The following is a 25,342-nucleotide window of genomic DNA, read 5'->3' as shown; positions in this document are numbered from 1 at the left end:
CACATAGGATCTGACGAACTGTGAGCTTTTAGACAGCAACAACGGGAATTTGGCTTCGTACGGGATAGGAGCATTCAATAACCGACCCCCAACTCGTAGCAATGTCGAGGAGCACCAATGTAATTTATTTTCCTGAAGAAAAGGGTTTAACTTTTGAATATTCGTTGCTACTGGTTTATTTTTCCGAATTTTACTTATGTCGTCCCGCGACGAAAAGGACTCTATATTCTGAAGCACATAATTTGGCTCTGGGCTGACTACGAGAGCTATTGCCGATTTGCGTAGCTCCATCGACATTACATCAGCCGGCAGTTCGAAATGTTTATTTACAGGCCAATTATTTTCTGAGTCTTGCAAGAACGAAGGCCCACCGAACCAAATGGACGTTGTAAGCTCCTCTACGTCACATCCTCTGTTGACTTTCGTGGGAACGTGTCTCCAAATTGCTTTCTCCGACCACTCCTGCAACCCGGTTCGAAATAAAAACCGACAACGACGAGGGATGGGTTTTAATCCAGTGTAAAGTGATCTCGGAGTCTGTCCACAGGAAAACATTCTCAATGGGACAATTTAGCAATGGCCTGACACGATTATAGAGATCTGGTAAAAGGTGAGCTGCACACAGCTCAAGGCGAGGCAAAGTTTTCGTCTTGAGAGGAGTTACTTTCGATTTGGCGGTGAATAAAGACACTTTTAAACCTTCAGCAGTTTGAGTCCGAACGTAGATGCACGCTCCATACGTTCGTATGGAAGCGTCAGCGAATCCATGTATTTGCATCGGGACTTGTGGATCTGTGTTGACGAATCGCGATACCTTAATTTTAGGCAGCTGCAGAAGCGTCGCTTTTAACGTCTCCCACGATGTAAGCAACTGCATCGGTAGCGACTCGTCCCAATCTAATTTTCGAAGCCACAGTTCCTGCAACAACATCTTTGCCTTTATAACCAAAAGACACAAGAGGCCAAGTTGGTCGAAAAGTCGAGTAGTCACCAACAAAATATTTCGCTTTGTCGCGCGAAGATCCGTCGGAAAGAGTCATCCAACCGAAATTGAAAGTAATCTTTAACCGGTAACCAAACCACGCCAAGGGTCTTGGTTACGTCTGAGTCTGCCATAAGTGGCATTACAGCGCTATCAGATGCGGATAACTCTGGGCCGTTTAAAAACCACTTTGCCAATTCAAAGCCTGCCTCTTGCAAAACCTGAGAAACTTCGTCTCGAAGGCTTCGCAGGTCCTTAACGCATCCGGCGCCAGTCAACAAATCGTCAACATAAAAATCATTCTGAATAACCTTTGCGGCTTTTGGATGAGTTGCTTGCGCCATCTCTCCTAGCCGCATTAAACCGCGAATCGGCAAAAAGGGTGCTGGCAAAGTTCCATATGTGACGGTGTTCAACTTAAAGATTTTCAGGGACTCAGAAGGATCTCGTCTCCATACTATGAGCTGGAAGTTACTATCAGCTTCGTCCACCATTACTTGGCGATACATATTTTTGACGTCGGCCGCAGGGGCAAACTTATGCAATCTAAACCGAAGCAGAGTCGAGTACAGCTCCTCTTGAATAGTTGGGCCTACCATCAAGATGTCATTCAACGCTACCTGCGTAGAAGTACGGCTCGATGCATCGAAAACTACTCTCAACTTAGTTGAAGTACTTTGTAGCCGTAAAACGCATTGGTGCGGATTGAAATAGTGCGGAGTATTCGGAATTTTGTCATTGGTGGAGGACATGTGGCCAAGTGAAGCATATTCCTCCATGAATTCAATATACATCTTCTTCAGCGAAGGGTCCTTTGACAATTTTCTTTCTAGCGACAAAAATCTACGTTTCGCAACATCGTATGACGAACCAAGTGTACTTGGGTCAGATTTAAACGGCAAACGAACCGAAAATCTAACGGACGACAATCTTTAAGTATTTTTCTCAAAGTGTTGTTGACAGAGTTGTTGCTCAGGAGTATGGACTTTAGCCTTGGGCGGCAAGTCCTCCACAGACCAAAATTTCTGCAGGGTTGTGTCCTGGCAGCTGAGATGTACCATTTTTTCAGCGTTTTTATTATTTTCAGAGGCACATCTCCCTGACACTATCCAGCCGAGAACTGTCTTTTGTAAGATGGGGAATTCAGGCCCCTGCTTTATCTGGCCAATAGATAAAAGTTCAAAGAATGTATCAGCGCCGATAAGCATATCTATTTTTTGGGGCTTAAAGAAGAACGGATCCGCCATATTTTCAGGCACCCTCCACCCGCTGGTGTTCACCGCTTGATCCGGATGATAACCAGAAATATTTTTCATAATCCAAAAATCGGACGACAATTGGCTGTTCCCTACTCGCGACTTCACAATCGTGTGTATTTTTTTGTGGCTTGGGCATTAGTTCCACCAATGCCTCGCAAGCTCATGCACACGCCCTCTCTTGTAATTTTGAGCCTCTGAGCGAGCTCATCGGTTACAAAGTTTATTTGTGAACCAGAGTCGAGCAACGCTCGAGCTAATACAAACTCGCCGCTTTTGGTTTGGACGCTCACAACAGCAGTTGCAAGAATGACTCGATCCGATGCATTCGCATGCAAAACATGCGACGTGGATGGAGACTCCTGCATGAGCGTGTGCTGAGAAGAGGGTGGCAACGCGAGATTTGTGTTTGGGGCATATATGTGTAGCAAAGTGTGATGTGAGGAATTGCACACTCTACATCTGTTCGATTTGCATTTTTTGACAGTGTGACCCTTTCTTAAGCAGTTAATGCATAAGGGTGCTCTTTTAGCGAAATCAAATCTTTGCTGAACTGTTAGGACTGCGAAGGAAGCGCAGTTTCCAATCTGATGTTCAGCTGAGTTGCAATACATGCATTGAACAGAGTCGTTCCTGGCAGCGACAAACGAAAAACTCCTATTTCCATTCTTCTTAGGGTTAGATGAGGTCTGTTGAACAGTTTTGGGCTTGGAAGCCTCTTCTGCTACCATGTGTTGGTATCGCCTGTTGAGGGCCGCCTCACATTCGCTCCAAAGTGAAAGCGAAGTATAATCTAACTGTTCTTCCCATTTTATTTTAGTTCCTGCATCGACCTTGCTCATTACCAGATGTATTAAAATGGCATTAGTAATGCGTCTATCATCCCCAATAGACAGCAAGGAGTCATACAAGGCTGTGACCGTGTCGATGAGGGTTCTCAAGGCTGTAGCTGAAGGCTGGAAAATTTTTTGCAAATTAACAAGTGTCGATATGTTGTCAAAAAAAATAAGACAATCATTATCGTACACCCGCTTCAGGCTAGCAAAGGCTTTGGGATAATTGAAATCAGCAATGACTTTGTCATTACGGCCCGGATTTACTGATAATTTAGCTTCTTTTAAGTGGCGATAAGTTCGGTTAATACTTTTCATGCAAACATCTCGTTGGTGTTTAAGCTCTTCGATATCCTTAGTTGCCATTGTGTTTATTTGGATTTATTTTGTTGGTATAGAAGAGGTGTTAATTATTTATTTTTATTAAATTATTTATTTGTTAAATAATATAATAAAAAAATCAACGAGTAATATACCCATCGCACACCGTCGAAGGGAGCTAAGTGCCGAGAGAATTACCGCGAAAAATATCTAAATAGGGTTTTTATATTTTTTAGATAAACCCTGCGACAGTATATGCAGCACGCACGCACTGTAGGGGAGCTAACGCTCAAGCTCAAGCGTACCGAAAAAACGAACAAACGTTTAGGCAGACCGAAAATTGCACTGCTGCAGCGATCGAGAACGAAAACGACAAAAGATAACTCGAAATAGCGGCAGCGGTGTCGGTGTGCGTGTGTATGTGTACGCGGCTAGCGGCTCTTCCTAGGCAAATGCTAACGGAGTATGATACACTGACCGATAACTAAGGGCAACGAATATATAAGCCTGACGCCGAAATGCGCGCAAAAATTAGGAAAAGCGCGGGAAAATTGGAAAAGCGCGGGAAAATTATGAAAAGCGCGGGAAAATGTTCAGACAAACTGCGGCGAAAGTTATTGCCGCTAATTTTTGAGAGCTACACTTTTCACAATTTGCACTTTTTTCCAGCTGTTTTATTTATACCCTAAATTGGTGCTCACTACGACGAAAGTTGGGGGAATTAAGTTCGCACTAATTGGGTCGACGACGAGTATTTTATTTGCTTGTTTATGGGCCAAAGCGATTCACATATAATTCGAAATATATTATGTTTATTGCAGAATTTTGGTTGTTAGTACATGCAAATTTTTATTTCTTGGTTAGAATGCTCACTATCTACCGATTTTTACATGAATGCAAAAAGTTGAAAGATGGGCCAAAACACAATTGATAAAACGGCACAGATTAACTTTCAACTTTGGCACTCTATACCTGGATGGCCGACTTGATAATTGCAACTTCCTTTTTTACTTCCATTTGGCGGCAGCAGCAAATTAAGCAATTAAATTTGCCGAAACGTCAGGCGCAACTTCAAGGAACGGCAGAAAATTTCTAGCTACGAAATATTGTTGAATTTAATTTATTGGCCGAACCGACACGAATAAATTGATTTTGGTTTTTGTTGGTAATGTTTATAGTTTTTCACCGAAAAAAAATTAAAACTCGCAAACTATACTGCTAATCACGTCGGGGTCACCATGAAAATTTAATACTGTTTTGTATTAACGACGCGAAAACTTATGACTGCAGTAGTTCGATGATGTTAAATTGCAGTGTAAAGTGATCTCGGAGTCGGTGCACAGGAAAACATTCTCAATGGGACAATTTAGCAATGGCCTCCTCGATTATAGAGATTGGCTAAAAGGTGAGCTGCACACAGCTCAAGGCAAGGCAAAGTTTTCGTCTTGAGAGGAGTTACTTTCGATTTGGCGGTGAATAAAGACACTTTTAAACCTTCAGCAGTTTGAGTCCGAACGTAGATGCACGCTCTATACGTTCGCATGGAAGCGTCAGCGAATCCATATATTTGAATCGGGACTTGTGGATCTGTGTTGACGAATCGCGATACCTTAATTTTCGGCAACTGCAGAAGCGTCGGTTTAAACGTCATGATATAAGCAACTGCATCGGTAGCGACTCGTCCCAATCTAATTTTCGAAGCCACAGTTCCTGCAACAACAATTTTGCCTGTGTGACCAAAGGGCACTCGAGGCCAAGAGGGTCGAAAAGTCGAGCAGTCACCGACAAAATATTTCGCTTTGTCGTGCGAAGATCCAGGAAAGAGTCATACAACCGAAATTAAAAGTAATCTTTAGCCGGTAACCAAACCACGCCAAGGGTCTTAGTTACGTCTGAGTCTGCCATAAGTGGCATTACAGCGCTATCAGATGCGGATAACTCTGGGCAGTTTGAAAACCACTTTGCCAATTCAAAGCCTGCCTCTTGGAAGACCTGAGAAACTTCGTCTCGAAGGCTTCGCAGGTCCTCAACGCATCCGGCGCCAGTCAACAAATCGTCAACATAAAAATCAATCATTGGCGAAGTTCCATATGTAACGGTGTTTAACTTAAAGATTTTCAGGGACTCAGAAGGATCTCGTCTCCATACTATGAGCTGGAAGTTTTGGTCAGCTTCCTCCACCATCACTTGGCGAAACAACTTTATTATTTCGGCCGCTAGGGCAAACTTATGCAATCTAAACCGAAGCAGAGTCGAGTACAGCTCCTCTTGGATAGTTGGGCCTACCATCAAGATGTCATTCAACGCTACCTGCGTGGAAGTACGGCTCGATGCATCGATGCTTGGGAAATATATGTGTAGCAAGTGTGATGTGAGGACTTGCACACTGTACATCTGTTCGATTTGCAGTTTTGACCGTGTGACCCTTTCTTAAGCAGTTAATGCATAAGGGTGCTCTTTTAGCGAAATCGAATCTTTGCTGAACTTTTAGGGCTGCGAAGGAAGCGCAGTTTCCAATCTGATGTTCAGCTGAGTTGCAATAGACGCATTGAACGGAGTCGTTCCTGGCAGCGACAAACGAAAAACTCCTATTCCCATTCTTCTTAGGGTTAGATTTGGTCTGCTGAACAGCTGAAGGGTGGCAAATGTTTTGCAAATTAAAAAGTGTCGATATGTTGTCAAAAAAAATAAGACAATCATTATCGTACACCCGCTTCAAGGGCTAGCAAGGACTTTGGGATAATTTTCCGCAGTAACTTGAAAGGCCCTAACAGTTCCTAAAGCGTCTCCTGCTAAACACGAAATTAAATGATTGAATTTTTCAATATCGTGTAAAGTGTCATCTTTGTCAACGAAAGTTTCGAAAAGGCTTATAAAATTTTTAAATTTGGAGTGTTTTCCGCTAAAAGTTGGGAGAGCAACGCTTGGTGGACGGCATTGAGGCGGGCGATTTGCTGGCGGAGCGGATTTGCAAAAGTGAAGCATTTTCAATGTGCGTATTTAGAATCTCTAATCGACACTCAAGCTCGACCGGATTTACTGATAATTTAGCTTCTTTTAAATGGCGATAAGTTGGGTTAATACTTTTCAGGCAAACATCTCGTTGGTGTTTAAGCTCTTCGAAATCCTTAGTTGCCATTGCGTTTATTTGTATTTATTTTGTTGGTATCGAAGAGGTGTTAAATATTTATTTTATTAAATTATTATTATTATTTGTTAAATAATCTAATAAAAAATCAAAGAGTAATGTATCGATCGCACACAGTGTAGGGGAGCTAAGTGCTGAGAGAAGTACAGCGAAAAATATCTAAATAGGGTTTTTATATTTTTTATTAAACCCTGCGACAGTAATATGCGACTCGCACGCACTGTAGGGGAGCTAACGCTCAAGCTCAAACGTACGGAAAAAATGAACAAACCGAAAATTGCACTGCTGCAGCGATCGAGAACGAAAATTACCAAAGGTAACTCGAAATAGCGGCAGCGGTGTCGGTGTGCGTGTGTATATGTACGCGGCTAGCGGCTCTTTCTAGGCAAATGCTAACGGAGAATGATACACTAACCGATAACTAAGGGCAACGAACAAATTAGCCTGATGCCGAAAGGCGCGCAAAAGTTATGAAAAGGAATATTGTAAAGAGCGCTGAAAAATGTTCAGACAAACTGCGGAGAAGGTTTTTGCCGATAATTTTTGAGAACTACACTTTTCACAGTTTGCATTTTTTCCAGCTGTTTTATTTACACCCTATTGACGAAAATTGGGGTAATTAAGTTTGCACTAATTGGGTCGACGACGAGTATTTTATTTGAGTGTTTATGAGCCATTTACATATAATTCGAAATATATTATGTTTATTGCAGAATTTTGATTGTTAGGACATAAAAATTTTTATTTCTTGGCTAGAATGTTCACTATCTACCGATTTTTACACGAATGCAAAAAGTTGAAAGATGGGCTTAAACACAATTAACAAAACGCCACAGATGAACTTTCAACTTTTGGCACTCTATACCTGGATGGCCAACTCGAAAATTGCAACTTCCTTTTTTAGATCCATGATCCAGCGGCAGCAGCAAATAAAACAATTAAAGTTGCAGCAGCGACGAAGAAACGGCTTGGGCAACAAGCAAAGAACCGGCAGAAAAGTTTCAACGACGAAATTTATTTCGGAAGATTAAACTTGTTAATTTTTTAGCCGAGCCGACACGAATAATTTGCTGGTGTGTGTTTGTTGGTAATTGTTCTAGTTTTTCACCGAAAGAAATTAGTAAACAAATCGCGAACTCTACTGCGATCACGTCGGAGTCAACATGAAAATTTAATACTAGTTTGTATTAACGAACGCGAAACTGCAGTAGGATTCGGCTGATTTATTTTCGATAATAACTTGTGTAAAGTTAGCGAAAATGCGACGACGAAAGGGCGTGGTTTTGATGGAGTTCAAATGATCACTAAATTTAATGTTACAATAAATTCTCTTAGAACCTAACTTATTCTAAGGTGGCGAAAGACGGGGCGCTCTCGCCCTACAACTAGTGACTTCAATTAAAATAAACGAGCCAAGTGCGTATTATTAGTATTATTAGTATTATTATTATAATTATTATAATTATTATTATTATTGTTATTATTAGTTTATTATTATTATTTTATTATTATTATTATTGTTATTATTATTATTATTATTATTATTATTATTATTATTATTATTATTGTTATTATTATTATTATTATTATTATTATTATTATTATTATTATTATTATTATTATTATTATTATTATTATTATTATTATTATTATTATTATTATTATTATTATTATTATTATTATTATTATTATTATTATTATTATTATTATTATTATTATTATTATTATTATTATTATTATTATTATTATTATTATTATTATTATTATTATTGTCGGAGAACATCTATTGTTACAATTATACGTTTTGAATTTGAAGTTAACGTAACTGAAATTATGTAGCAACCACACACGGTTGCATTTAACATTTTACCAACACTGCGCCACGCATAACATTCTGTAAACTTAAGCCATATCTAATGTTAGCGCGGAAGCCCAGCTCACTTTGTCTATTACGCTAACAACACAACTTAACAACTTGAAGATTAAATGAAACACATGTATTGCGAAAATACAGCGAAGTATCATCAGAACACAACACGAGACTCAGAGCATTATCAATTGTTCCATGGATGACGGAAAGTAGCCAGTTTGCTGCTATATTAATGGACTAGGAACAAGGAGAAGTATTCGTTCATTTTCGTCATTCGATCGTCATTTGTTTGCATGAGTCTCTGATCATTAATTACATGCAGGTTATGGAGCGAGCTTTCAGCTCGCGTGGAGTACTCGCACCAACACAAAGGTGTTCCTGCCATCGTCATCAACACGGACACATACACTGGGCTCACCCTAACCTGAAACCCAGCGTGGAAACTTTGGTCAAAACAGTTGGCCACAAGCGGAAAGCTAAACAGTCTTCTAGCTCGAGTGTAGTACTCGCACCATATCAAAGGTGGTACATTCATCAACATCATCACGGAAACATATAGAGGGTTCATCCTAACCTTAAATCCAACGTGGCCGAGAACATTCGGAAAACAGGAGAGCATCAACGGCAGCGCCAGCTGAGGAACGCAAGCATCGCAAATCATCTCTAAACTTATCATTGACCGTGTAGCTTGTGGAGTAGATATCAGCATTTCACCCCCAATCACAAAGGCTAAACGTGGAATTCAACATCACACACACCATCTTACGCAAACGCATTTGTAAACATCAAATCGCAAGTATACATTCTCGATCATATTAAAGAAAATCCTGTATACTCGGCTTTACCGAGCTTATCGCTATAAAACACACATTCTGCGTCGGTTTCGGCAATATTAGGCGTGGGAAGAGAAGAAGAACCTAATTTAGCTGCCGGCGAGGCAAAACTAACACATCTTAGATCACAAAGACGCACCATCGAACGCCTTATAGAAAACATACATAGCAAAGTCATAGCTGATGGAGCTAATGAAGAAATTACAGTTCTCGAGTCTAGGCTGCAAATTCTATAATCGCATTATCGACAGTTGTGTCAGATTAAAACTCAAAATGAATTTCTAAGGTCTACTGATAACAATCGGGCAGAAATAGATTAACGTTTCATAGCAGCTAAAGTTAGCATCATATCATTTATTCACTCAAGACAACGTTAAGGCCCTGCAGATCAACGCGTCTTCGAAACAACGTTGGCTGGATCTCACCATACCAGGTTGCCAAAGCAGAAGCTTCCCAGCTTTTATGGCAAATACCCTCAGTTTAAGCGGTTTATCACTTCATTCAATAATTTAGTTCACAATAACACTTCCGTCGCGCAAATGGATAAGTTTAATTATTTACTAGGCTGCATATCTTTTCCAGCGCTGGAAGTAGTTCAGGCGTTTCAGATTTCGGGAGATAACTATCCAAAGGCTTTAGAGCGGTTGAAGTCAAGGTACGACAAGTCTGGACTGCATCTCTACTTTAATCGCGCAGAGGACATTATGAATAACGTAATGATTCATGTAAAGGTCGACCGCCAAACAAAGGCAAAATACAACGAACAACAAACATTCGAGCAAGTACCGTCTTGGGATTCTCGAAAGTCAAAATGGTGATGTTAGGAAGTACGATCAAAGGGATCAAAAAGTCAAGTCTAAAACACATATATCTCAAAATTCATTCGTTACCACAAACGTTGATTGTTTTTATTGTAATTCAAGCGCACACTTCATCAGTAGCTGGAAAGCATTTGCAGACTTAGCAATTCAACAACAAGAAAGCAGGCGTTTGCTTTAATTGTCTTCGAAATTCTCATCAGATCAAGGATTGCCGATCTAAGTCTAGATGCAAAATCTGTCGCAGTTCACATCATACTTCACCAACTCCAACCGATTGCGAGCTCAGTTTAAAAGCAAGCGATCTAAAACATTCACAGTCGTCCTAAATCATGTGTACTTGATGTTTAAAAAACGATCGGGCGTCTATACCCTATAGCTCCCATAAAAACAATCGGATATAACTTGCAAGAATTGAAGATATTTCGGTCACACTAGTCGGTCCTCGACTGGGAAGACTGATTGATCTTAGCTTCGAAATGTTGCGGCCAAAAGTCGGCACAGCAGACATATTTGTTTCTTGAGTGGACTGACTGAGTTTCTGCAAAACTGACTTCAGCCGGTATGCCGGACACAATAGCGCCTAGTTGCGGTAAAGTTTAGCCTTTTATGTGGGTTCACTGGTTCCACAGCGGAACAATCAGAAATTTGCGAAGTCCTGGCTGCACCCCGTCTGCTACGGATCTTTCGGGTTTCGAATCTATTTTAGGAGCTGATCCGCGGGATCCGCTTGCAGCTATTAAGCTGCGAGTCCAGCGCAGAGAGCAGTCCATCTGCTCGGCGAAAACTATTTCTAGCCTCACCAAAACAGCTGATAAGCTCTTAAAGGCCACCTTTAGTTTTGCACATGAACGATTTCATCTCGTTTGCAACCTCGACACAAGCGGCACAACATAATTGCAGATTGGGCACCTTAAAAATGCTTGTTAAGCCTGTAAATAAGCGCACCCAATTTTTACATAGCCAGCAAGTCATATTTGACTGGTCAGCCCTAACCATCAGACTGCATTTGTTGCAGAAACACACAAAATTTTTATTCGTATTTGTTTTAAAACGGACGAGCACTGTACTAGGTAATAGGCATGCAAATCCAACACCAAAAACGTTGTTGGACAAAGGACAATGCGAATAAACAGAAACTGCAAAATCACAAATACTCAAAAGAGAAAACACAAATGTTTAAACCAATTGTTAATATAGATCACTACATTGGCGAAGCGAACGGAAATATTAAAGTTAATATATTATGTTAGGATATAACCCACCGGTGGGTTATTTCAAAAACAATAAAAAATTCGGAGCGCACAAAAAAACACTACCGTTCGCTTTATAAGTCAAATAGAAGTTGATGCCCCGTTATTCTGCTAACGTCTTTCAGATTATTAAAATCACCTTTCTGCTACCAAGTTCGTTTCTAATAAGCTTTCCGATAGTGATCAGTTTGTTGTTTTAGGAGATTTTTATTTGCCCGGAGTTACGCGGTCTTATACCTTTTTCAAATGGAACTTAATGTTACTAAAGTTTTCTGACAATAATTCAGAATAATAATCCATAAATAAAGTAAATAAAGCCCGTATTGTGCATGGTTTTATTAAAAGACGGTCAAATGAATTCGTTTACCCCTTTGTCACTAGGACTCTATTTATTTTGGTATTTCCTCTGATTCTGGAATGTGGTTCTCCCATCTGAAGCCCACAATATGAAATGAATATTGTACGCATTGAATTAGTACAAAAAAAAACTGGGATGCAGATCATATATTACCTTTTTGTTCGGCTCGCCGAAGTTTGCTTTTTTTCTGATTGATATATTAATACTGAAAAAGCCGCACTTGGGGTTTGTTATATCTTCAATCGGCTATTCGCTTTAAAATTTACATTTGGAAAGAAATAAAAGCAGAGTTGTAGGATTTTTTGTTTACAAAATATAGAAAATGTTGCGGGTTAGAAAAAAACGCTTATTGAATTGATTAGTATTTATCCTGTTTTGAAAAAAAAAATTTAACGGTCGGTAAAATATCTGTCTATATATTTTGATAAAACTAAAAAAAAAAAAGACTAAATATGTACAAATAAAATAATAATAACGGTTTAAGTATATTATTGAAAGTTTTTTTGTCTACCTACTTTATACTAGCAGAAACATTTTAACATGGTCATTACTATAATAACAAAACAATTTTCTCTGGTACTTCTTTGCAGACTTAGTTGTTAGCTATTTAAATAACAATAATAATTCGAAAACAGTCTTATTTCTTTAAAACGATAGAAACTCTTTAGAGTTTAGAAATTATATCTTATTGGAAACTTTAAGAGATTCGAATTTGTTTTCAAAAATATTATTTTTGCCATTCAACTATAACTCAATGGTGCTTATTTTGTGAAAGCGAAGACCACTTAAAAGTGTTAAAATTTATTTTCGTTCTTACGGAAGGAACACGAATCGATCACGCTGGTAATTCAAAGAGCTTAGTAAGATGTATGCAAGCTGTAATGACTGCTCGCTATTTTACACAATTTATTACAAATTTTTTATTAAGAACTATTAATTTAATACATTGGTCTATTTATATACACTTATACATAACTATTTAATGAGTATTAATTTTTCGTATGTATATATATATTAAATATTTTTACTATTGACGTTACAAATAGGTTATAATATCAATATGTTTTTTTCATTTAATGAAACTGGTATCCGATATAACATTCCATTACAATTTTTTGAATTATTTCTTCCATTTATAGCCGAATAGAGTACACTTGGTTAAAATATACGAACGCTTTTAAAATATTTTTACCATGCTCGCCCTTGTAACGGCAAATATCCGCCACATTGCTGCTGATGTCCATTAGAAATAAAATTGTTTTGATTTCTATAAGCCATTGCTAAGCTGTTCGACATCAAAGTGTTATTGCAGGGTTGCTGTAACATAGCAACGTTGGAACCTCCAACAGTCCCATAACTAGCAAGTAAAGAAGTTGATGTATCTGGCGAGTGAGAGTTGGGAGTATCTCCAGTTATAAGGTTGAGACCACTCGAAACATTGGAAGATACCGAAACTCCGCCACTATGGGCATTCACACTATTAGAAGAACCAGTATTATTGCCTGCTGACGTGGTACTATTTCCATGCGGTTGTGATTGAGTTGAATTATTATTTCCAGAGCAGGGCTTACCGTCCTTGACAAGTACAGGAACGGCAACGCGTCGTGGTGAGCTCGCAGACTAAAAAGAAAAGTAATAACATAAACAAAGTTATTTAAATTGAATTAAATTAGTCTTAATTAAGTGTGTAAAGCTTAAGTAAAAGTAAGTAAAGTTAGTAAAAGGGTATGAATATTGTATTCGTTGAAAAGTATGTAACAGGTAGAAAAAAGCGTTTCCGCCCATATAAATTATATATATTCTTGATCAGGATCAATAGCCGAGTCGATCTACCCACGTCTGTATGAACGTCGAGATCTCGGAAACTACAAAAGCTAGAGATTTGGGATTTGGTATGCTGATTCTAGCTTTTCCTACATAGCGCCCCTCTGCCGCCCTCTGCCACCCCTCAAGACCAGCAAAAGCCTGGTCAGCTATGTACTAAAACCAAGAGAGAATGAAAGGCAGTTTTCCATGTCAAAAATGTTCAGCAACGTAAAAAAAGTTGTTTTGCATTTGGTTTTTTCAAGTGCGAAGGTAAATGTGCTGTTAATATCGACAGCCGAAGTTCATATACCCTTGCAGCTATTTCAAAAATTAAATATTCTTGAAAACATTAAAATTATGATTTACTTGCGTATATGTTTAAAAGCATTAAAGCTATTATGATATGCAGCTCAATTAGTCAATAGTTCCTATGACAGCTATACGATATCGTTTTCCGATTTTAATAGAATATAAAGCGTAATTCAGAACTGTCAAATTATTAATAATTCAAAAAAAAAAAAAAAAAAAAAAATAACAAAATATCAAACGACTATTTAATATATCTCCATTAGAATGAATCGGAAAATTAAATTTAAAAATTATAAATTCGCTTTGTACAGGCTTTGCAGAGGGTATTCTATTTTCAGTCCGAAGTTTGCAACTCAGTGTAGGAGAAATTTTCGACTTTATAAAGTATACATATATATTCTTGATTAGCATCACTAGGAGAGTCGATCTAGACATGTCCCTCTGCCCGTCCGTTTTTACGCAAACTTTTTTCCCAGTTTTAAAGCTGTCTGCATAAAACATTCCTAAAAATCGTTTTTCTGTCGCAAAATTGTTGCAACGAGCCGGATCTGACGATTATAGCATATAGATTCCATAGGAACAATCATAGGAACATAGGAAAAATAAAGGAAACAAATTAAATCATAGCTATTTTTCATGGTTTTTTCTTTCAGAATTACAGTTTAAATTTGATTTAAATCGGATGACCTTGTCATGTATCTCCCAATGGAACAATTAAAACATTAAAAATAATACTTTCACATTTGTCTATTTTTCTTTTGGATATCGTAATGGTTTAATAATTTAGAGTTACGCTTTTTAAATTTTATTCAAATCGGAAAGCGATATCATATAATAATAATAATATATATATATATATATATAATATATATATATATATAATAATAATAATAATAATAACTCATTAAAGTTTAAAACACCACACAACACTCAGTTTGTTGTAATAATATTACGTCGCCCTGGAAGTAATTCGCACTAACGGAACTCCCGGGGCCACAAATTTGGGGGCTCGTCCGGGATATTTGGAATTATTACAAACCTAAGTCACTAAACTTAGTTTTGTAGTAAAAAACCTAAGTTACTAAACCTAGTCGTGTGTTAAAAAAGTAGAAAAAACTCTGTAAAAAAAGACAGCAAATTTGCGAAGCAGGGCAGCGTGAGTAGAAACGAGACAGCAAGTTTTCGCAACATTCGAGCAGTTGTGAAATTCGTTTTGGCGCAACGAAGGAATGTCGGTACATAGAAGGCGAATGAACAACGAGTACCATTCTGGAGGCAGCGTAAGTACTTTGTGGTGAACGTCAACAAGTAAGAGGCAGGATCGTTGGCGGTGGTCATCTGGACAAAGTGGAAGACGTGGAGCAGATACGGATCGCAGAAGTTGTGCGTCAGGAGAAGGCGAAGACACGGGCTTCAAAGGCTGGTTAAAGCGAAAGAAGGAAGCGTAATTGTGCACGAAAAGGCATCGGCATTCAGAGGCCAAGTAAATCTGGAAAAGTGTTTGGAAGCGACGGGAAGAACATTCTGGAGGAGAAGTGGTGACGGGAAGACCATTCTGGAGGAGTATTGGTGACGCTAAGAATATTTTTGAAGAAGTATTAGTGAACCCGCCAATATTCTGAAGCAGTATTAGTGATGCAGCCAATATTCTGAAGCAGTATTTGGATCAGTATTAGTGACACTTCGATATGACATTTCCGGTGAGGCAGCGAGACGAATCCAAAACTGTATTGGTGACACGACGAGAAGACATTTTTGGTGAGGCAGCGGTAAAAATTCAAAGTTCTGTTGCTGGGCTGGCGAAAGAAAACGGTTAAAGAAATATTGGTGAGTGACAGAGAAAACATCGAGAGGCGAGCCAACTTTTTGTGCAACTTGGCTGGCAGTAGGCGCTGTGTCAGAAAAGATAAGTGGAGAGCAGCTCTGACCATTTTTGTTTTGGAGACCTCTTGTTGATCTTATCGGAGAGTAGGAAATAATTTAAAATTTAACAGATTGCGTGCCTGCAGTCGGACTGTTGTGTGAACAGCTAAAGTTAACATAGTGTTAAGTTTTGACATTCATTTTACATTAACGTAGAGTAAAGTAAAGTAAAGTTCACAGTTTGAAAGTCAAGTATATATAAAAAATTTAACTTTGCCGTGCAGGCGGATTTGATAAACATTTTTGTATTTTATATGCACTATATTTTATATCCTTATATTCTAGAGTTATATTTTTTTATTTAATTTAATTTTAATTTTATTTGTTTTAGTATCCCGACGATATAAGACTAAGTCTTTTCAGATTCATCGGTCACTTTATGATTGTTACATTTAAACTTAAATACTTTGGGATTCGTACAATAAAACTTAAATACTAGAAGTACAATTACATTACATTACGTTACAATAAAAATTTAACATTTTAACATTTTAACAAGTAATGGTGACATGAGTTACATAAAGAAATGAATTGAATTTGAAACAAAATGAGATTGACATTAAAAATTATAAATTAAGATTAATATAAGAATAAGAATTAGCTTGTGCCCTTTAAATAGTTTATAAGTACGTTTTTAAAGTGCGTTTCATTTCGTATATTTTTTATATTGTTTGGGAGGTTATTCCAATAGCGAACAGCCTGTATGAAAAAGTGTTTAATCTTTTGCAGACAATGTTGTTTTTTCTGGCAGACGAAGCCAGTTGCACATGTTCAATTAAGTACTGCGGCTCTTTTTTAGTCAGGATTTACGCAGAAAAAAGAGGTTTTTTAACTTAATCCATGACTCAAGGCTTAGTTCAAAAATTTTGTTTGAGTAACATGTTATGTGCTCCTTGCGGTTTAAGTTAAAAACATATCGCGCAATTGAGTTGAAGGCAACTTTTAGTTTTCTCATGCTAATGGCATCACAGGAACCAAATACTTCAATTCCGTAAAACAACGTTGGAATTATGCAGGTTTTCGCTACAAGCATCCTGATATTCTGTGGTATAAGGTTTCTGGATAGGGAAAGCTGCCTGAGCATGCCATATGCTTTTCCTGTGGCTTTGTTCACATGGTCATCCCACGTTAAGGTGGAATTAAATTCTATTCCCAGATTTGTGGCTCGTTTAACAAATTCTATTTCAACATTTTTAACCTCAATCTTTGGAAGACAGCTAAAGTCAATTGATTTTTTATGAATTAGAATGCACTTTGATTTGGATGGATTGAGTCTTAACCCGTTCGCATCAGCCCAATCATTTATTTGTTTAATTTCATTGTTGCTAATTCTAATACACTCACTAATTCGACTTAGGGGACGGCTAACATATAACTGGACATCATCTGCATATAGGTGCACATCACAAACAGAAATGCATTTAGAAAGATCATTTACACATAGCGAGAAAAGCAGTGGACCTAAAACTGTGCCTTGTGGGACTCCTTGTGTGAGAGGCAGAAATGAAGATTTTTCCGACCCGGAGACAACGGCCTGCACCCTGTTTGTGAGATATGTTCGGATTAGGTTTATTGCACTTGAAGAGAAATTGTACTGAAGAGAAATTGATTTCGGGACGGGCAAAATTTTAGCAATTTTCCAGCAATCAGGAAACATTGACGAGGTAAAAACTGTATTAAAAATATGGGTAATACAACAAATTAGTTTTGGGAGCAACATTTTTATAAATTTGGGACTAAAATTATCTGGACCTTCTGCATTTGATTTTACTTTAAGTATACATTCAAGGACTTCACATGGACGTACACACATAAAGCTAAAAATAATATCACAGGATTTTGTTGAGTTCAGGTACAAATTATGTATAAGAATGACGGAAGGAACCTCTGAAAATTTCTTATTAAGGGTGTCTACATCAAGGTCCGATTTAGCCATAGCATTTTGTTTTCCTATGCCTAGGCTTCTCAAATCCTTCCAAACTTGACCAGGAGTTCTCTGCATTGGCAAATTTATCATTATAAAATCTACTTTTGGAGGAAGAGATCGAGTTTGTGACAAAGTTTCTCATTTGTTTAAAAATGATGTGCAGGCTTTCAGATTTATACCTTTTCCAGCGTTTGTAGGCATTATCCCGCAGGCGAATTTGTTTTTTAATTTCCAAATTAAACCATGGCTGTACGGCAGGTTTTTGTGTTTTTGTTCTTAACGGAACACAGTGTTCAAATAACCGTCGAATGTTGGAATTAAATAATAGAAGTTGATCCTGTGGCGAAGTCAAGTCATAAATATTTGTCCAGTCATAATTGTCAAATTCAGTTAGTAGGTTGTTGAGATTGATTGATTTATAGTCCCTATAGTTAAAAAATCGTGTTGAATTGTCAGAAATAAAATCATATGTCATAAATATCAAGTCATTTTTAGAGAACGCTGGCATACACAGCTGATCATAGAGAAGGATTTTTGACGGTTCACTAACAAAGAAAACATATAACAAAGAAGTACAGGTACTTGTGAAATGCGTAGGTAGTTGGCAGTTTACCAAGCTTAGGCCAAGAGAGTTAAAGTCATTTTGTACACTTTGTTCTCTGATCATATTGCTGCTAAGATCTCCAGCCAGGATTACGTTTTCGTACGCCACAGATATGTCCGATACGGACTCTAAGAGATCAGTATATTCGGTCATTCGATGGGGTCTATAAATACAACAGATTAACATGTTTGATTTGGTACTAGGATCTACGACTTCCAGAAACAAATATTCAAATAAACAGGCAAGAGATTTTGGCACTGGTCTAAGTACAACCGGAAGAAAATGCGAATTGCAAAACATACTACTTGCTCACTATGGTTTGCAATCAGATGAAAACGATGAAGATGCGATTGAAGTGGATGATGACGTGGATGGATCTTTTGCATCAGTGAATTCAGACAATTACCAGGCAGGTGCAGGTCAAGGAAATGGTGCGTCCAGGAAAAATCGAATTGTAAGCGGACGGAACAGTCAAATTGGAAATGCGAACACAGGTAGATCGTGGGTTACATTAAAGGATGTAGAGGGTAGTGTGTCACAATTTTCGGGAACTGGTTCACCTGACATTAATTAGTGGATTGAGAAACTTTAAGAGTCTGCACTTACGGTTGAATGGATTCTGTTACCTGTGTTTATATATGCAAAACAATTGCTCAGAGGAGCGGCTAAACTTTACGTTCGCAGTCAGCGTAATATTGGCGATTGGAGCTTACTGAAAGCTGCTAGAAGAATTTGGGGTTAAAGTTACATCGGCAGAGGTTCATCGGAGACTTGGCAAGCGACAACAAAATAAAACCGAAACGTTACAAGAGTACCTGTACGCGTTAATGGAATTGGCGAAGCCAATTGATTTTGACGATGAAAGCTTGATCGAATTCTTTGTCGACGGTATTCCAGACTCAAAGGGAAAAAAGGCTTTACTTTATCAAGCCAAGAATCAAATCGAGGCATCTCACTTTTACAAAGGTGAAAATGAGACAGTGAAAGCAGTTGAGAAAGTTAGGAAATGTTTTAACTGTGGTCATAGTCTCACATCAAGAAGGATTGTTTAAAGAGAGACAACAAGTGCTTTAGGTGCAACCAGCTAGAACATAGAGCAGCCCAGTGCAAGGTCGATCTAGTAGCTAAACAGGAAAAGGCAACTAATCTAGTGCCGGTGGAAGGCAGGGTGAAGCCAACAAGCATGTTAACGTCATCGGGATTGGAGTTGTAGCATGTTTCGTTTGGGAGTAACTTTCAAAAGATTGGTAGATAGGGGAGTAGACTTGTGTTTATTGCGACGCAACGTTTTTTTAAGGCTCGGAGTAGAAAACCTAACAGGAGGTGAAAAATGTTTGACAGGAATTGGGGAAAGCCAAATTGTGACTTTTGGAAGCCTGACAATACCAGTGCAGATTGATGGCATCAATCTCAACGTTGAATTTCACATTATATCGAACGAAGATAGTGTTGATATGAGAAATACACGGCGTGCACGTCGGTTCTGACAACACCGACAGAAATCGCTAATGTATGGGTGAGCGTAACAGAAAAACGGAAAGAAAAACCATAATAAAGTCAGTCGATGCCGAAATCGCACGCTAAGCAGTCCACAGAGACACACTCCATTTTGTAAACTCATTACAGCTTAAAACACCACACAACACTCAGTTTGTTCATTAAGTAATAATAAATAAAGCATCAACATAATAAAACTACGCCGCCCTGGAAGTAATTCGCAATAGCGGAACTCCCGGGGCCACATAAATGGAAACAGATGTTTTAAAGAGTATTTTATTTGCCAATGTTTGCTTCCATTCTTGTTTTAATTTATTTGAACATACTTGAAGATATATTAATAGCTTCCATTTCAGGATTACAGTTTTAATTTTACTAAAATCGAAAGGCAATATCACTTATAATTAACAAAAATAAAAAATAATATAATAATTTTGAAACATACAATTAAAAGTATTGTCGTGTTAATGAGTATTTAAATTTTTTAATAGCTGCAAGGGTATTTAAACTTCGTCTTGCCGTATGTTGACATTGACCCTTCTGGTTACGATTAACTTTGATCAATGGAGCCAGAAAGAAGATTAAGTGGTTTTGTTGATCGGGCAAATGACTCTGTATACGAGGAGACTATGCTTACGGTTTTATGGGCATACACTTTTATTACATTGCATTTTGCCATGCCAACATTTTAACACATATGACAAAAGGCGAAATCCCTGAAGGAAGCTCTACTTTAATGAACAAGTACGCTTATAATGTTGTGCAGTAAATAGTGTTTTTGGTGCAGGCTTATGGACATTAAATTATGTTAATAGAGCTTTATCTAAGCATATCTATATACTTAGTTTTCGTTCCTAACACGTGGTATTTGTGATATCGCGGTTTGAAAAAATTTTTTCTCCGAGAGTGTGTGCTTCAAATCATTGCTTAGATGTGCATCTATTAAATGCCTAGAGGACGACGCACAGGACATGCCAGCCAGCAACAAGTGTATTCACAGAACTTAAGCGAAGAAAGACAAAATATAATACGAGAAAATGACCGACAACGGACAACGCGTGAGGACACGAAGATTGGCTTCATAATATCGCTTGGCATTCCAATATGATCCAACTGCGAACAACAGTGATGATGAAAATTACGATATTGGTCCAATGCCGACTATACACCACACACTACACCAATGGTTCAATGGTGCAAACACTAGATGAACGGCATCAATTTCTGGAAATATATTTCATTTGGTCGAAGGTGGATCAGCTGAATGTGCTTAGCGATATTCAGGGAACTCAACAGTTAAACAGACGAAATATTGAACAGTTGCAAGCATTTTTTCAAGCTATGATGCTGTGGTTAATATGTTCAAACCAATGCCAACGGATACGAAAAATCTACATATTGTAATACAAAAAAAAAAGTCGGGTTTTTCTTTCTGACGCTATAACTCCAGAAGCCATTTTTGTAATTGAAATGAATTCATTAATTTTGTGAAATGAAATAAAATTTATCCTTTTTATAACCTTGCAGAGGGTATTATAATTTCAGTCAGAAGTTTGCAACGCAGTGAAGGAGACATCTCCGACCCTATAAAGTATATATATTCTTGATCAGCATCACTAGGCGAGTCGATCTAGCCATGTCCGTCTGTCCGTCTGTCCGTTTCTACGCAAACTAGTCTCTCAGTTTTAAAGCTATCTGCATGAAACTTTCCCAAAAGTTGTCTTTCTATTGCAGGTAGTATATAAGTCGGAACGAGCCGGATCGGACGACTATAGCATATAGCTCCCATAGGAACAATCGAAAAAATAAATAAAAAAAAAATTATAACTTTGCTGTTTTTAATTTTTTTTTAGTTCTTCGACATATAGTAATGGTTAAATATTTCAGAATTACGTTTTAAATTATATTAAAATCGGACGACTATATCATATAGCTCCCATAGGAATAATCGGAAAAAAAATACAAAAAAATTATAACTTTGCTGTTTTTTAATTTTTCTATTAGTTCTTGGACATATAGTAATGGTTAAATATTTCAGAATTACGTTTTAAATTTCATCAAAATCGGACGGCTATATCATATAGCTCCCATAGGAACAATCGGAAAAAAAAAATACAAAAAAAAATTATAACTTTGCTGTTTTTTTTTTATTTTTTATTAGTTCTTAGACATATAGTAATGGTTAAATATTTTAGAATTACGTTTTAAATTTCATCAAAATCGGACGTCTATATCATATAGCTCCCATAGAAATAATATAAATATATAAAATAACTATCTAATAATTGAGCTGCAAATCATCATAGCTTCAATGTTTATAAACATATACGCAAGTAAATCTTAATTTTAATGTTTTCAAAAATATTTAATTCTTGCAATAGCTGCAAGGGTATATGAACTTCGGCTTGCCGAAGTTTGCTTCCTTTCTTGTTAAATATAAAACAACATTTTTATACCCTTGCAGAGGGTATTATAATTTCAGTCAGAAGTTTGCAACGCAGTGAAGAAGACATTTCCGACCCTATAAAGTATATATATTCTTGATCAGCATCACTAGGCGATTCGATCTTGTCATGTCCGTCTGTCCATCTGTCCGTCCGTTTCTACGCAAACTAGTCTCTCAGTTTTAAAGCTATATGCATGAAACTTTGCCAAAAGTTGTCTTTCTATCGCAGGTAGTATATAAGTCGGAATGAGCAGGATCGGACGTCTGTAGCATATAGCTCCCATAGGAACAATCGAAAAAATGAATAAATAAAACAAATTATAACTTTGCTATTTTTTAATTTTTTTTTTTAGTTTTTCGACATATGGTAATGGTTAAATATTTCAGAATTACGGTTTAAATTTTATCAAAATCGGACGATTATATCATATAGCTCCAATAGAAATAATAAAAATATATAAAATAACTATCTAATAATTGATCTGCAAATCATATACGCAAGTAAATCATATAATAATTTTAATGTTTTCAAAAATATTTAATTCTTGCAATAACTGTAAGGGTATATGAACTTCGGCTTGCCGAAGTTTTCTTTTTCTTCATCTTTTAATCACCAAACGAAATTTTACATAACACGAAGCCATCTGATGGCGAAACGGAGCTCGCCGGGTTTGCTAGTTGCTTATATTTGTATTGAATTTTTCATAATATCATAACTAAAGATATGAATGTTTTAGTAGATATGTTTAACTCTTTTTTTTTACACGGAATTTTATGAAGTGAACAGGCCTTAAATAATATAAAGAAAAATGGCTACCAGTTAATATTTTACATGCGTGAACCGTTCACAATTGTAAGGACTATTTATTGAAGCCACCAGTAATCGGTAATTTTCGTTCCATCTTGGTACCTTTCACTATAATTTGGTGCTTTCTATTTCCAAGAAAAGTTAAAATGACACTTTTAAATAAATCCCAAGCCTGAAAATCTGTATCGTTCATGGAGTTTTTAAAATCTTCCTCATTTATCAATATACTTATTTTAGGTCCGTCAAAATCTCCAGCCTTTAATTTTTATTTGCTCTGTGTAAACTTTACATAGTAAATTCCTTTCCTTTAATCGAGAGAACTACAGCTCTTTCTATTGACAAGTCAATTTCTCTTATAAGCTCATCTAAAGCTATTTGCGTGAATGCGATTTGCGATGCTGCATCATAATGTGTTTCGTCAGTTCTGGTATGATTTTCAATCCGGGTTGGCTCATGGCTTTCAAGGCAGGAAGTTCTTAAGGTGAGTAGGTCATTAGAATAAAGAATTGGTTTCCTTGCAGAATTTACATCCGGATAAATCTTTTTTTTTTGGGTTAAATTTGGCTTGGGAAAAATATCAGTCATAGGTGTGAAGTTTTTGCTCTGCCCAAATCATTGGTACCTTAAGCCTCATCTGCTTCCTTGCTCAGTTTTCCCATTGTCTTAAATGTTCTTTACAATAAGATACGAAAACATATTCAATATAAGCTTTGATATTAATTCGTAGCACAATTACATAAAATCACAAAACTATAATATGGTTTTCATATCAAAATTACTTCAAAAAGTCTTCGAAAAAATAGAGCGCTCTATTTGTCGATGCATGTGAGAAAAAGGTTTCCGTCCGTTGAAAATATGTCGATATGAAGAGTTTCACCTGCGTAAGAGGTTTTGGTGTTTGGCCGACCGTCTGTTTGGTGGGGTGGCGGCTGTAATTGGCCATGGAACAGATTCTACGATTTAAAGTAACCTCCGATGCTAGCCTGAGCTTCTTTTACATTTTCGTGAGGAACACGGTGGGCTCTTTTATGCTCAGTAATTATAATTTCCTTTTGTTCGGTGTTATCTGTTATGTCCTGCACAAAGCTTTTTGAGTACTTAAATGTTGTGCCTGGGAATAACTCGATTATCCTATGCTGAATAAAAGCTAGGACTGGGAGGGAGCAATATATCGCATTTACTACCTCTGGATTTATTACATCCTGAATTGTATCGATCAGGCTATTGCGATCCGAGAACTTTATAATGGGTCTCATTTTGTTTTTGAATAAAACAAAGTTGTCTACATACCAACTGTCTCCTTCTTCAATTATAATTTGATTTCGGAAGCAATTGACCGGGTTGTCGGTCGTGTCAATAGTGTAAGAAAACGATTGCTCGCTATGTATCGTAGCCGCGTCCGATTCTGGAGTGTCTTGTAACCGTTTATATATTGGCGAGACAATGCGTCTGCTACAAGGTTTTTCTTGCCAGGCTTGTAAATAACCTTAGCTCCGTGATTATCGATAATACCTTTCCAGCGTTTTAGTTTCGCATTGGGATTTTTATCCGACACAGCGAATGTTAACGGCTGGCGATCAGTATACATGCGTAAGTCTTTTACTCCGTATAAGTAGTTGCGGAGGTTTTTTAGGGACCAGACTATGGCAAGTAGCTCACGTTCGTTTGTTGCGAAGTTTTTTCGTTATCACGTAACGTGCGAGATATCATGGTAAAATGGCGTCCCCCTTGGGATAATACCGTCCCCAGACCGAGACCTGAAGCGTTTGTTGTTAAATCAAACGGCTTCGTAAAGTCAGGGTATGACTCTAGGGCATCTTCTGATGCTAAGATTTCTCTTAACTTATGAAATGCTTCCCTCTGCTGTTTAGTCATTTCGATATAAATTTTTCTTGATTGATACTTTCTTACTATTCCATTTTCCCCTTTTAGTATTTCTGTGAGGGGTCCTGCTATTGATGCAAAACCATTAATAAAGCATCTAAAATAACTCGCTAACCCCAAAAAATATCGGGTTTTTGGTAGAGGAAATTCCTTGATAGCCTTGACCTTTTCAGGTGAGGTATGAAGTGAGGGTTTTTTTTTATTGTCCTCGTATTTTGATTTTGTTCATGATTAGAGGAATTTGACCGATGTGAGAAGTTTTTCCACGAAGGTGGTCGATATTTATTTGTTTTTCTTCAGCATGTCGGGCGAAACTGGCCACAAATACGCTTCTATCGCTACTTGATTCTGCCTCTTGGGCAAGTGCTAATGCTGTTGGTAAATCCCGCGGTTGCGCTGGGAAAACAGCTACTTTTAATGATTTTTTCAAGCCGGAAATGAACGCATGAAGCGCATCTTCCCTAAA

The 25,342-nt window shown here is 37.5% G+C and overlaps 1 protein-coding gene across 1 annotated transcript in view; it reads right to left on the bottom strand.

The window, feature by feature from the left end:
• Window positions 1-12,483: 12,483 nt before the first annotated feature.
• LOC128265093 (homeobox protein Nkx-2.1-like) overlaps window positions 12,484-25,342 on the bottom strand; it is a 76,521-nt gene continuing 63,662 nt past the window's right edge. Inside the window, exon 5 of the mRNA XM_053000906.1 lies at window positions 12,484-13,292. Within this exon, the coding sequence (XP_052856866.1) occupies window positions 12,861-13,292 (432 nt within the window). The 3' untranslated portion in view covers window positions 12,484-12,860. The remainder of the gene's footprint in view (window positions 13,293-25,342) is intronic.

This window comes from Drosophila gunungcola, unplaced genomic scaffold (genome assembly GCF_025200985.1).
Source record: "Drosophila gunungcola strain Sukarami unplaced genomic scaffold, Dgunungcola_SK_2 000092F, whole genome shotgun sequence".
NCBI classification, from domain to species: domain Eukaryota; kingdom Metazoa; phylum Arthropoda; class Insecta; order Diptera; family Drosophilidae; genus Drosophila; species Drosophila gunungcola.
This window is presented reverse-complemented; position numbering and strand designations above follow the sequence as displayed.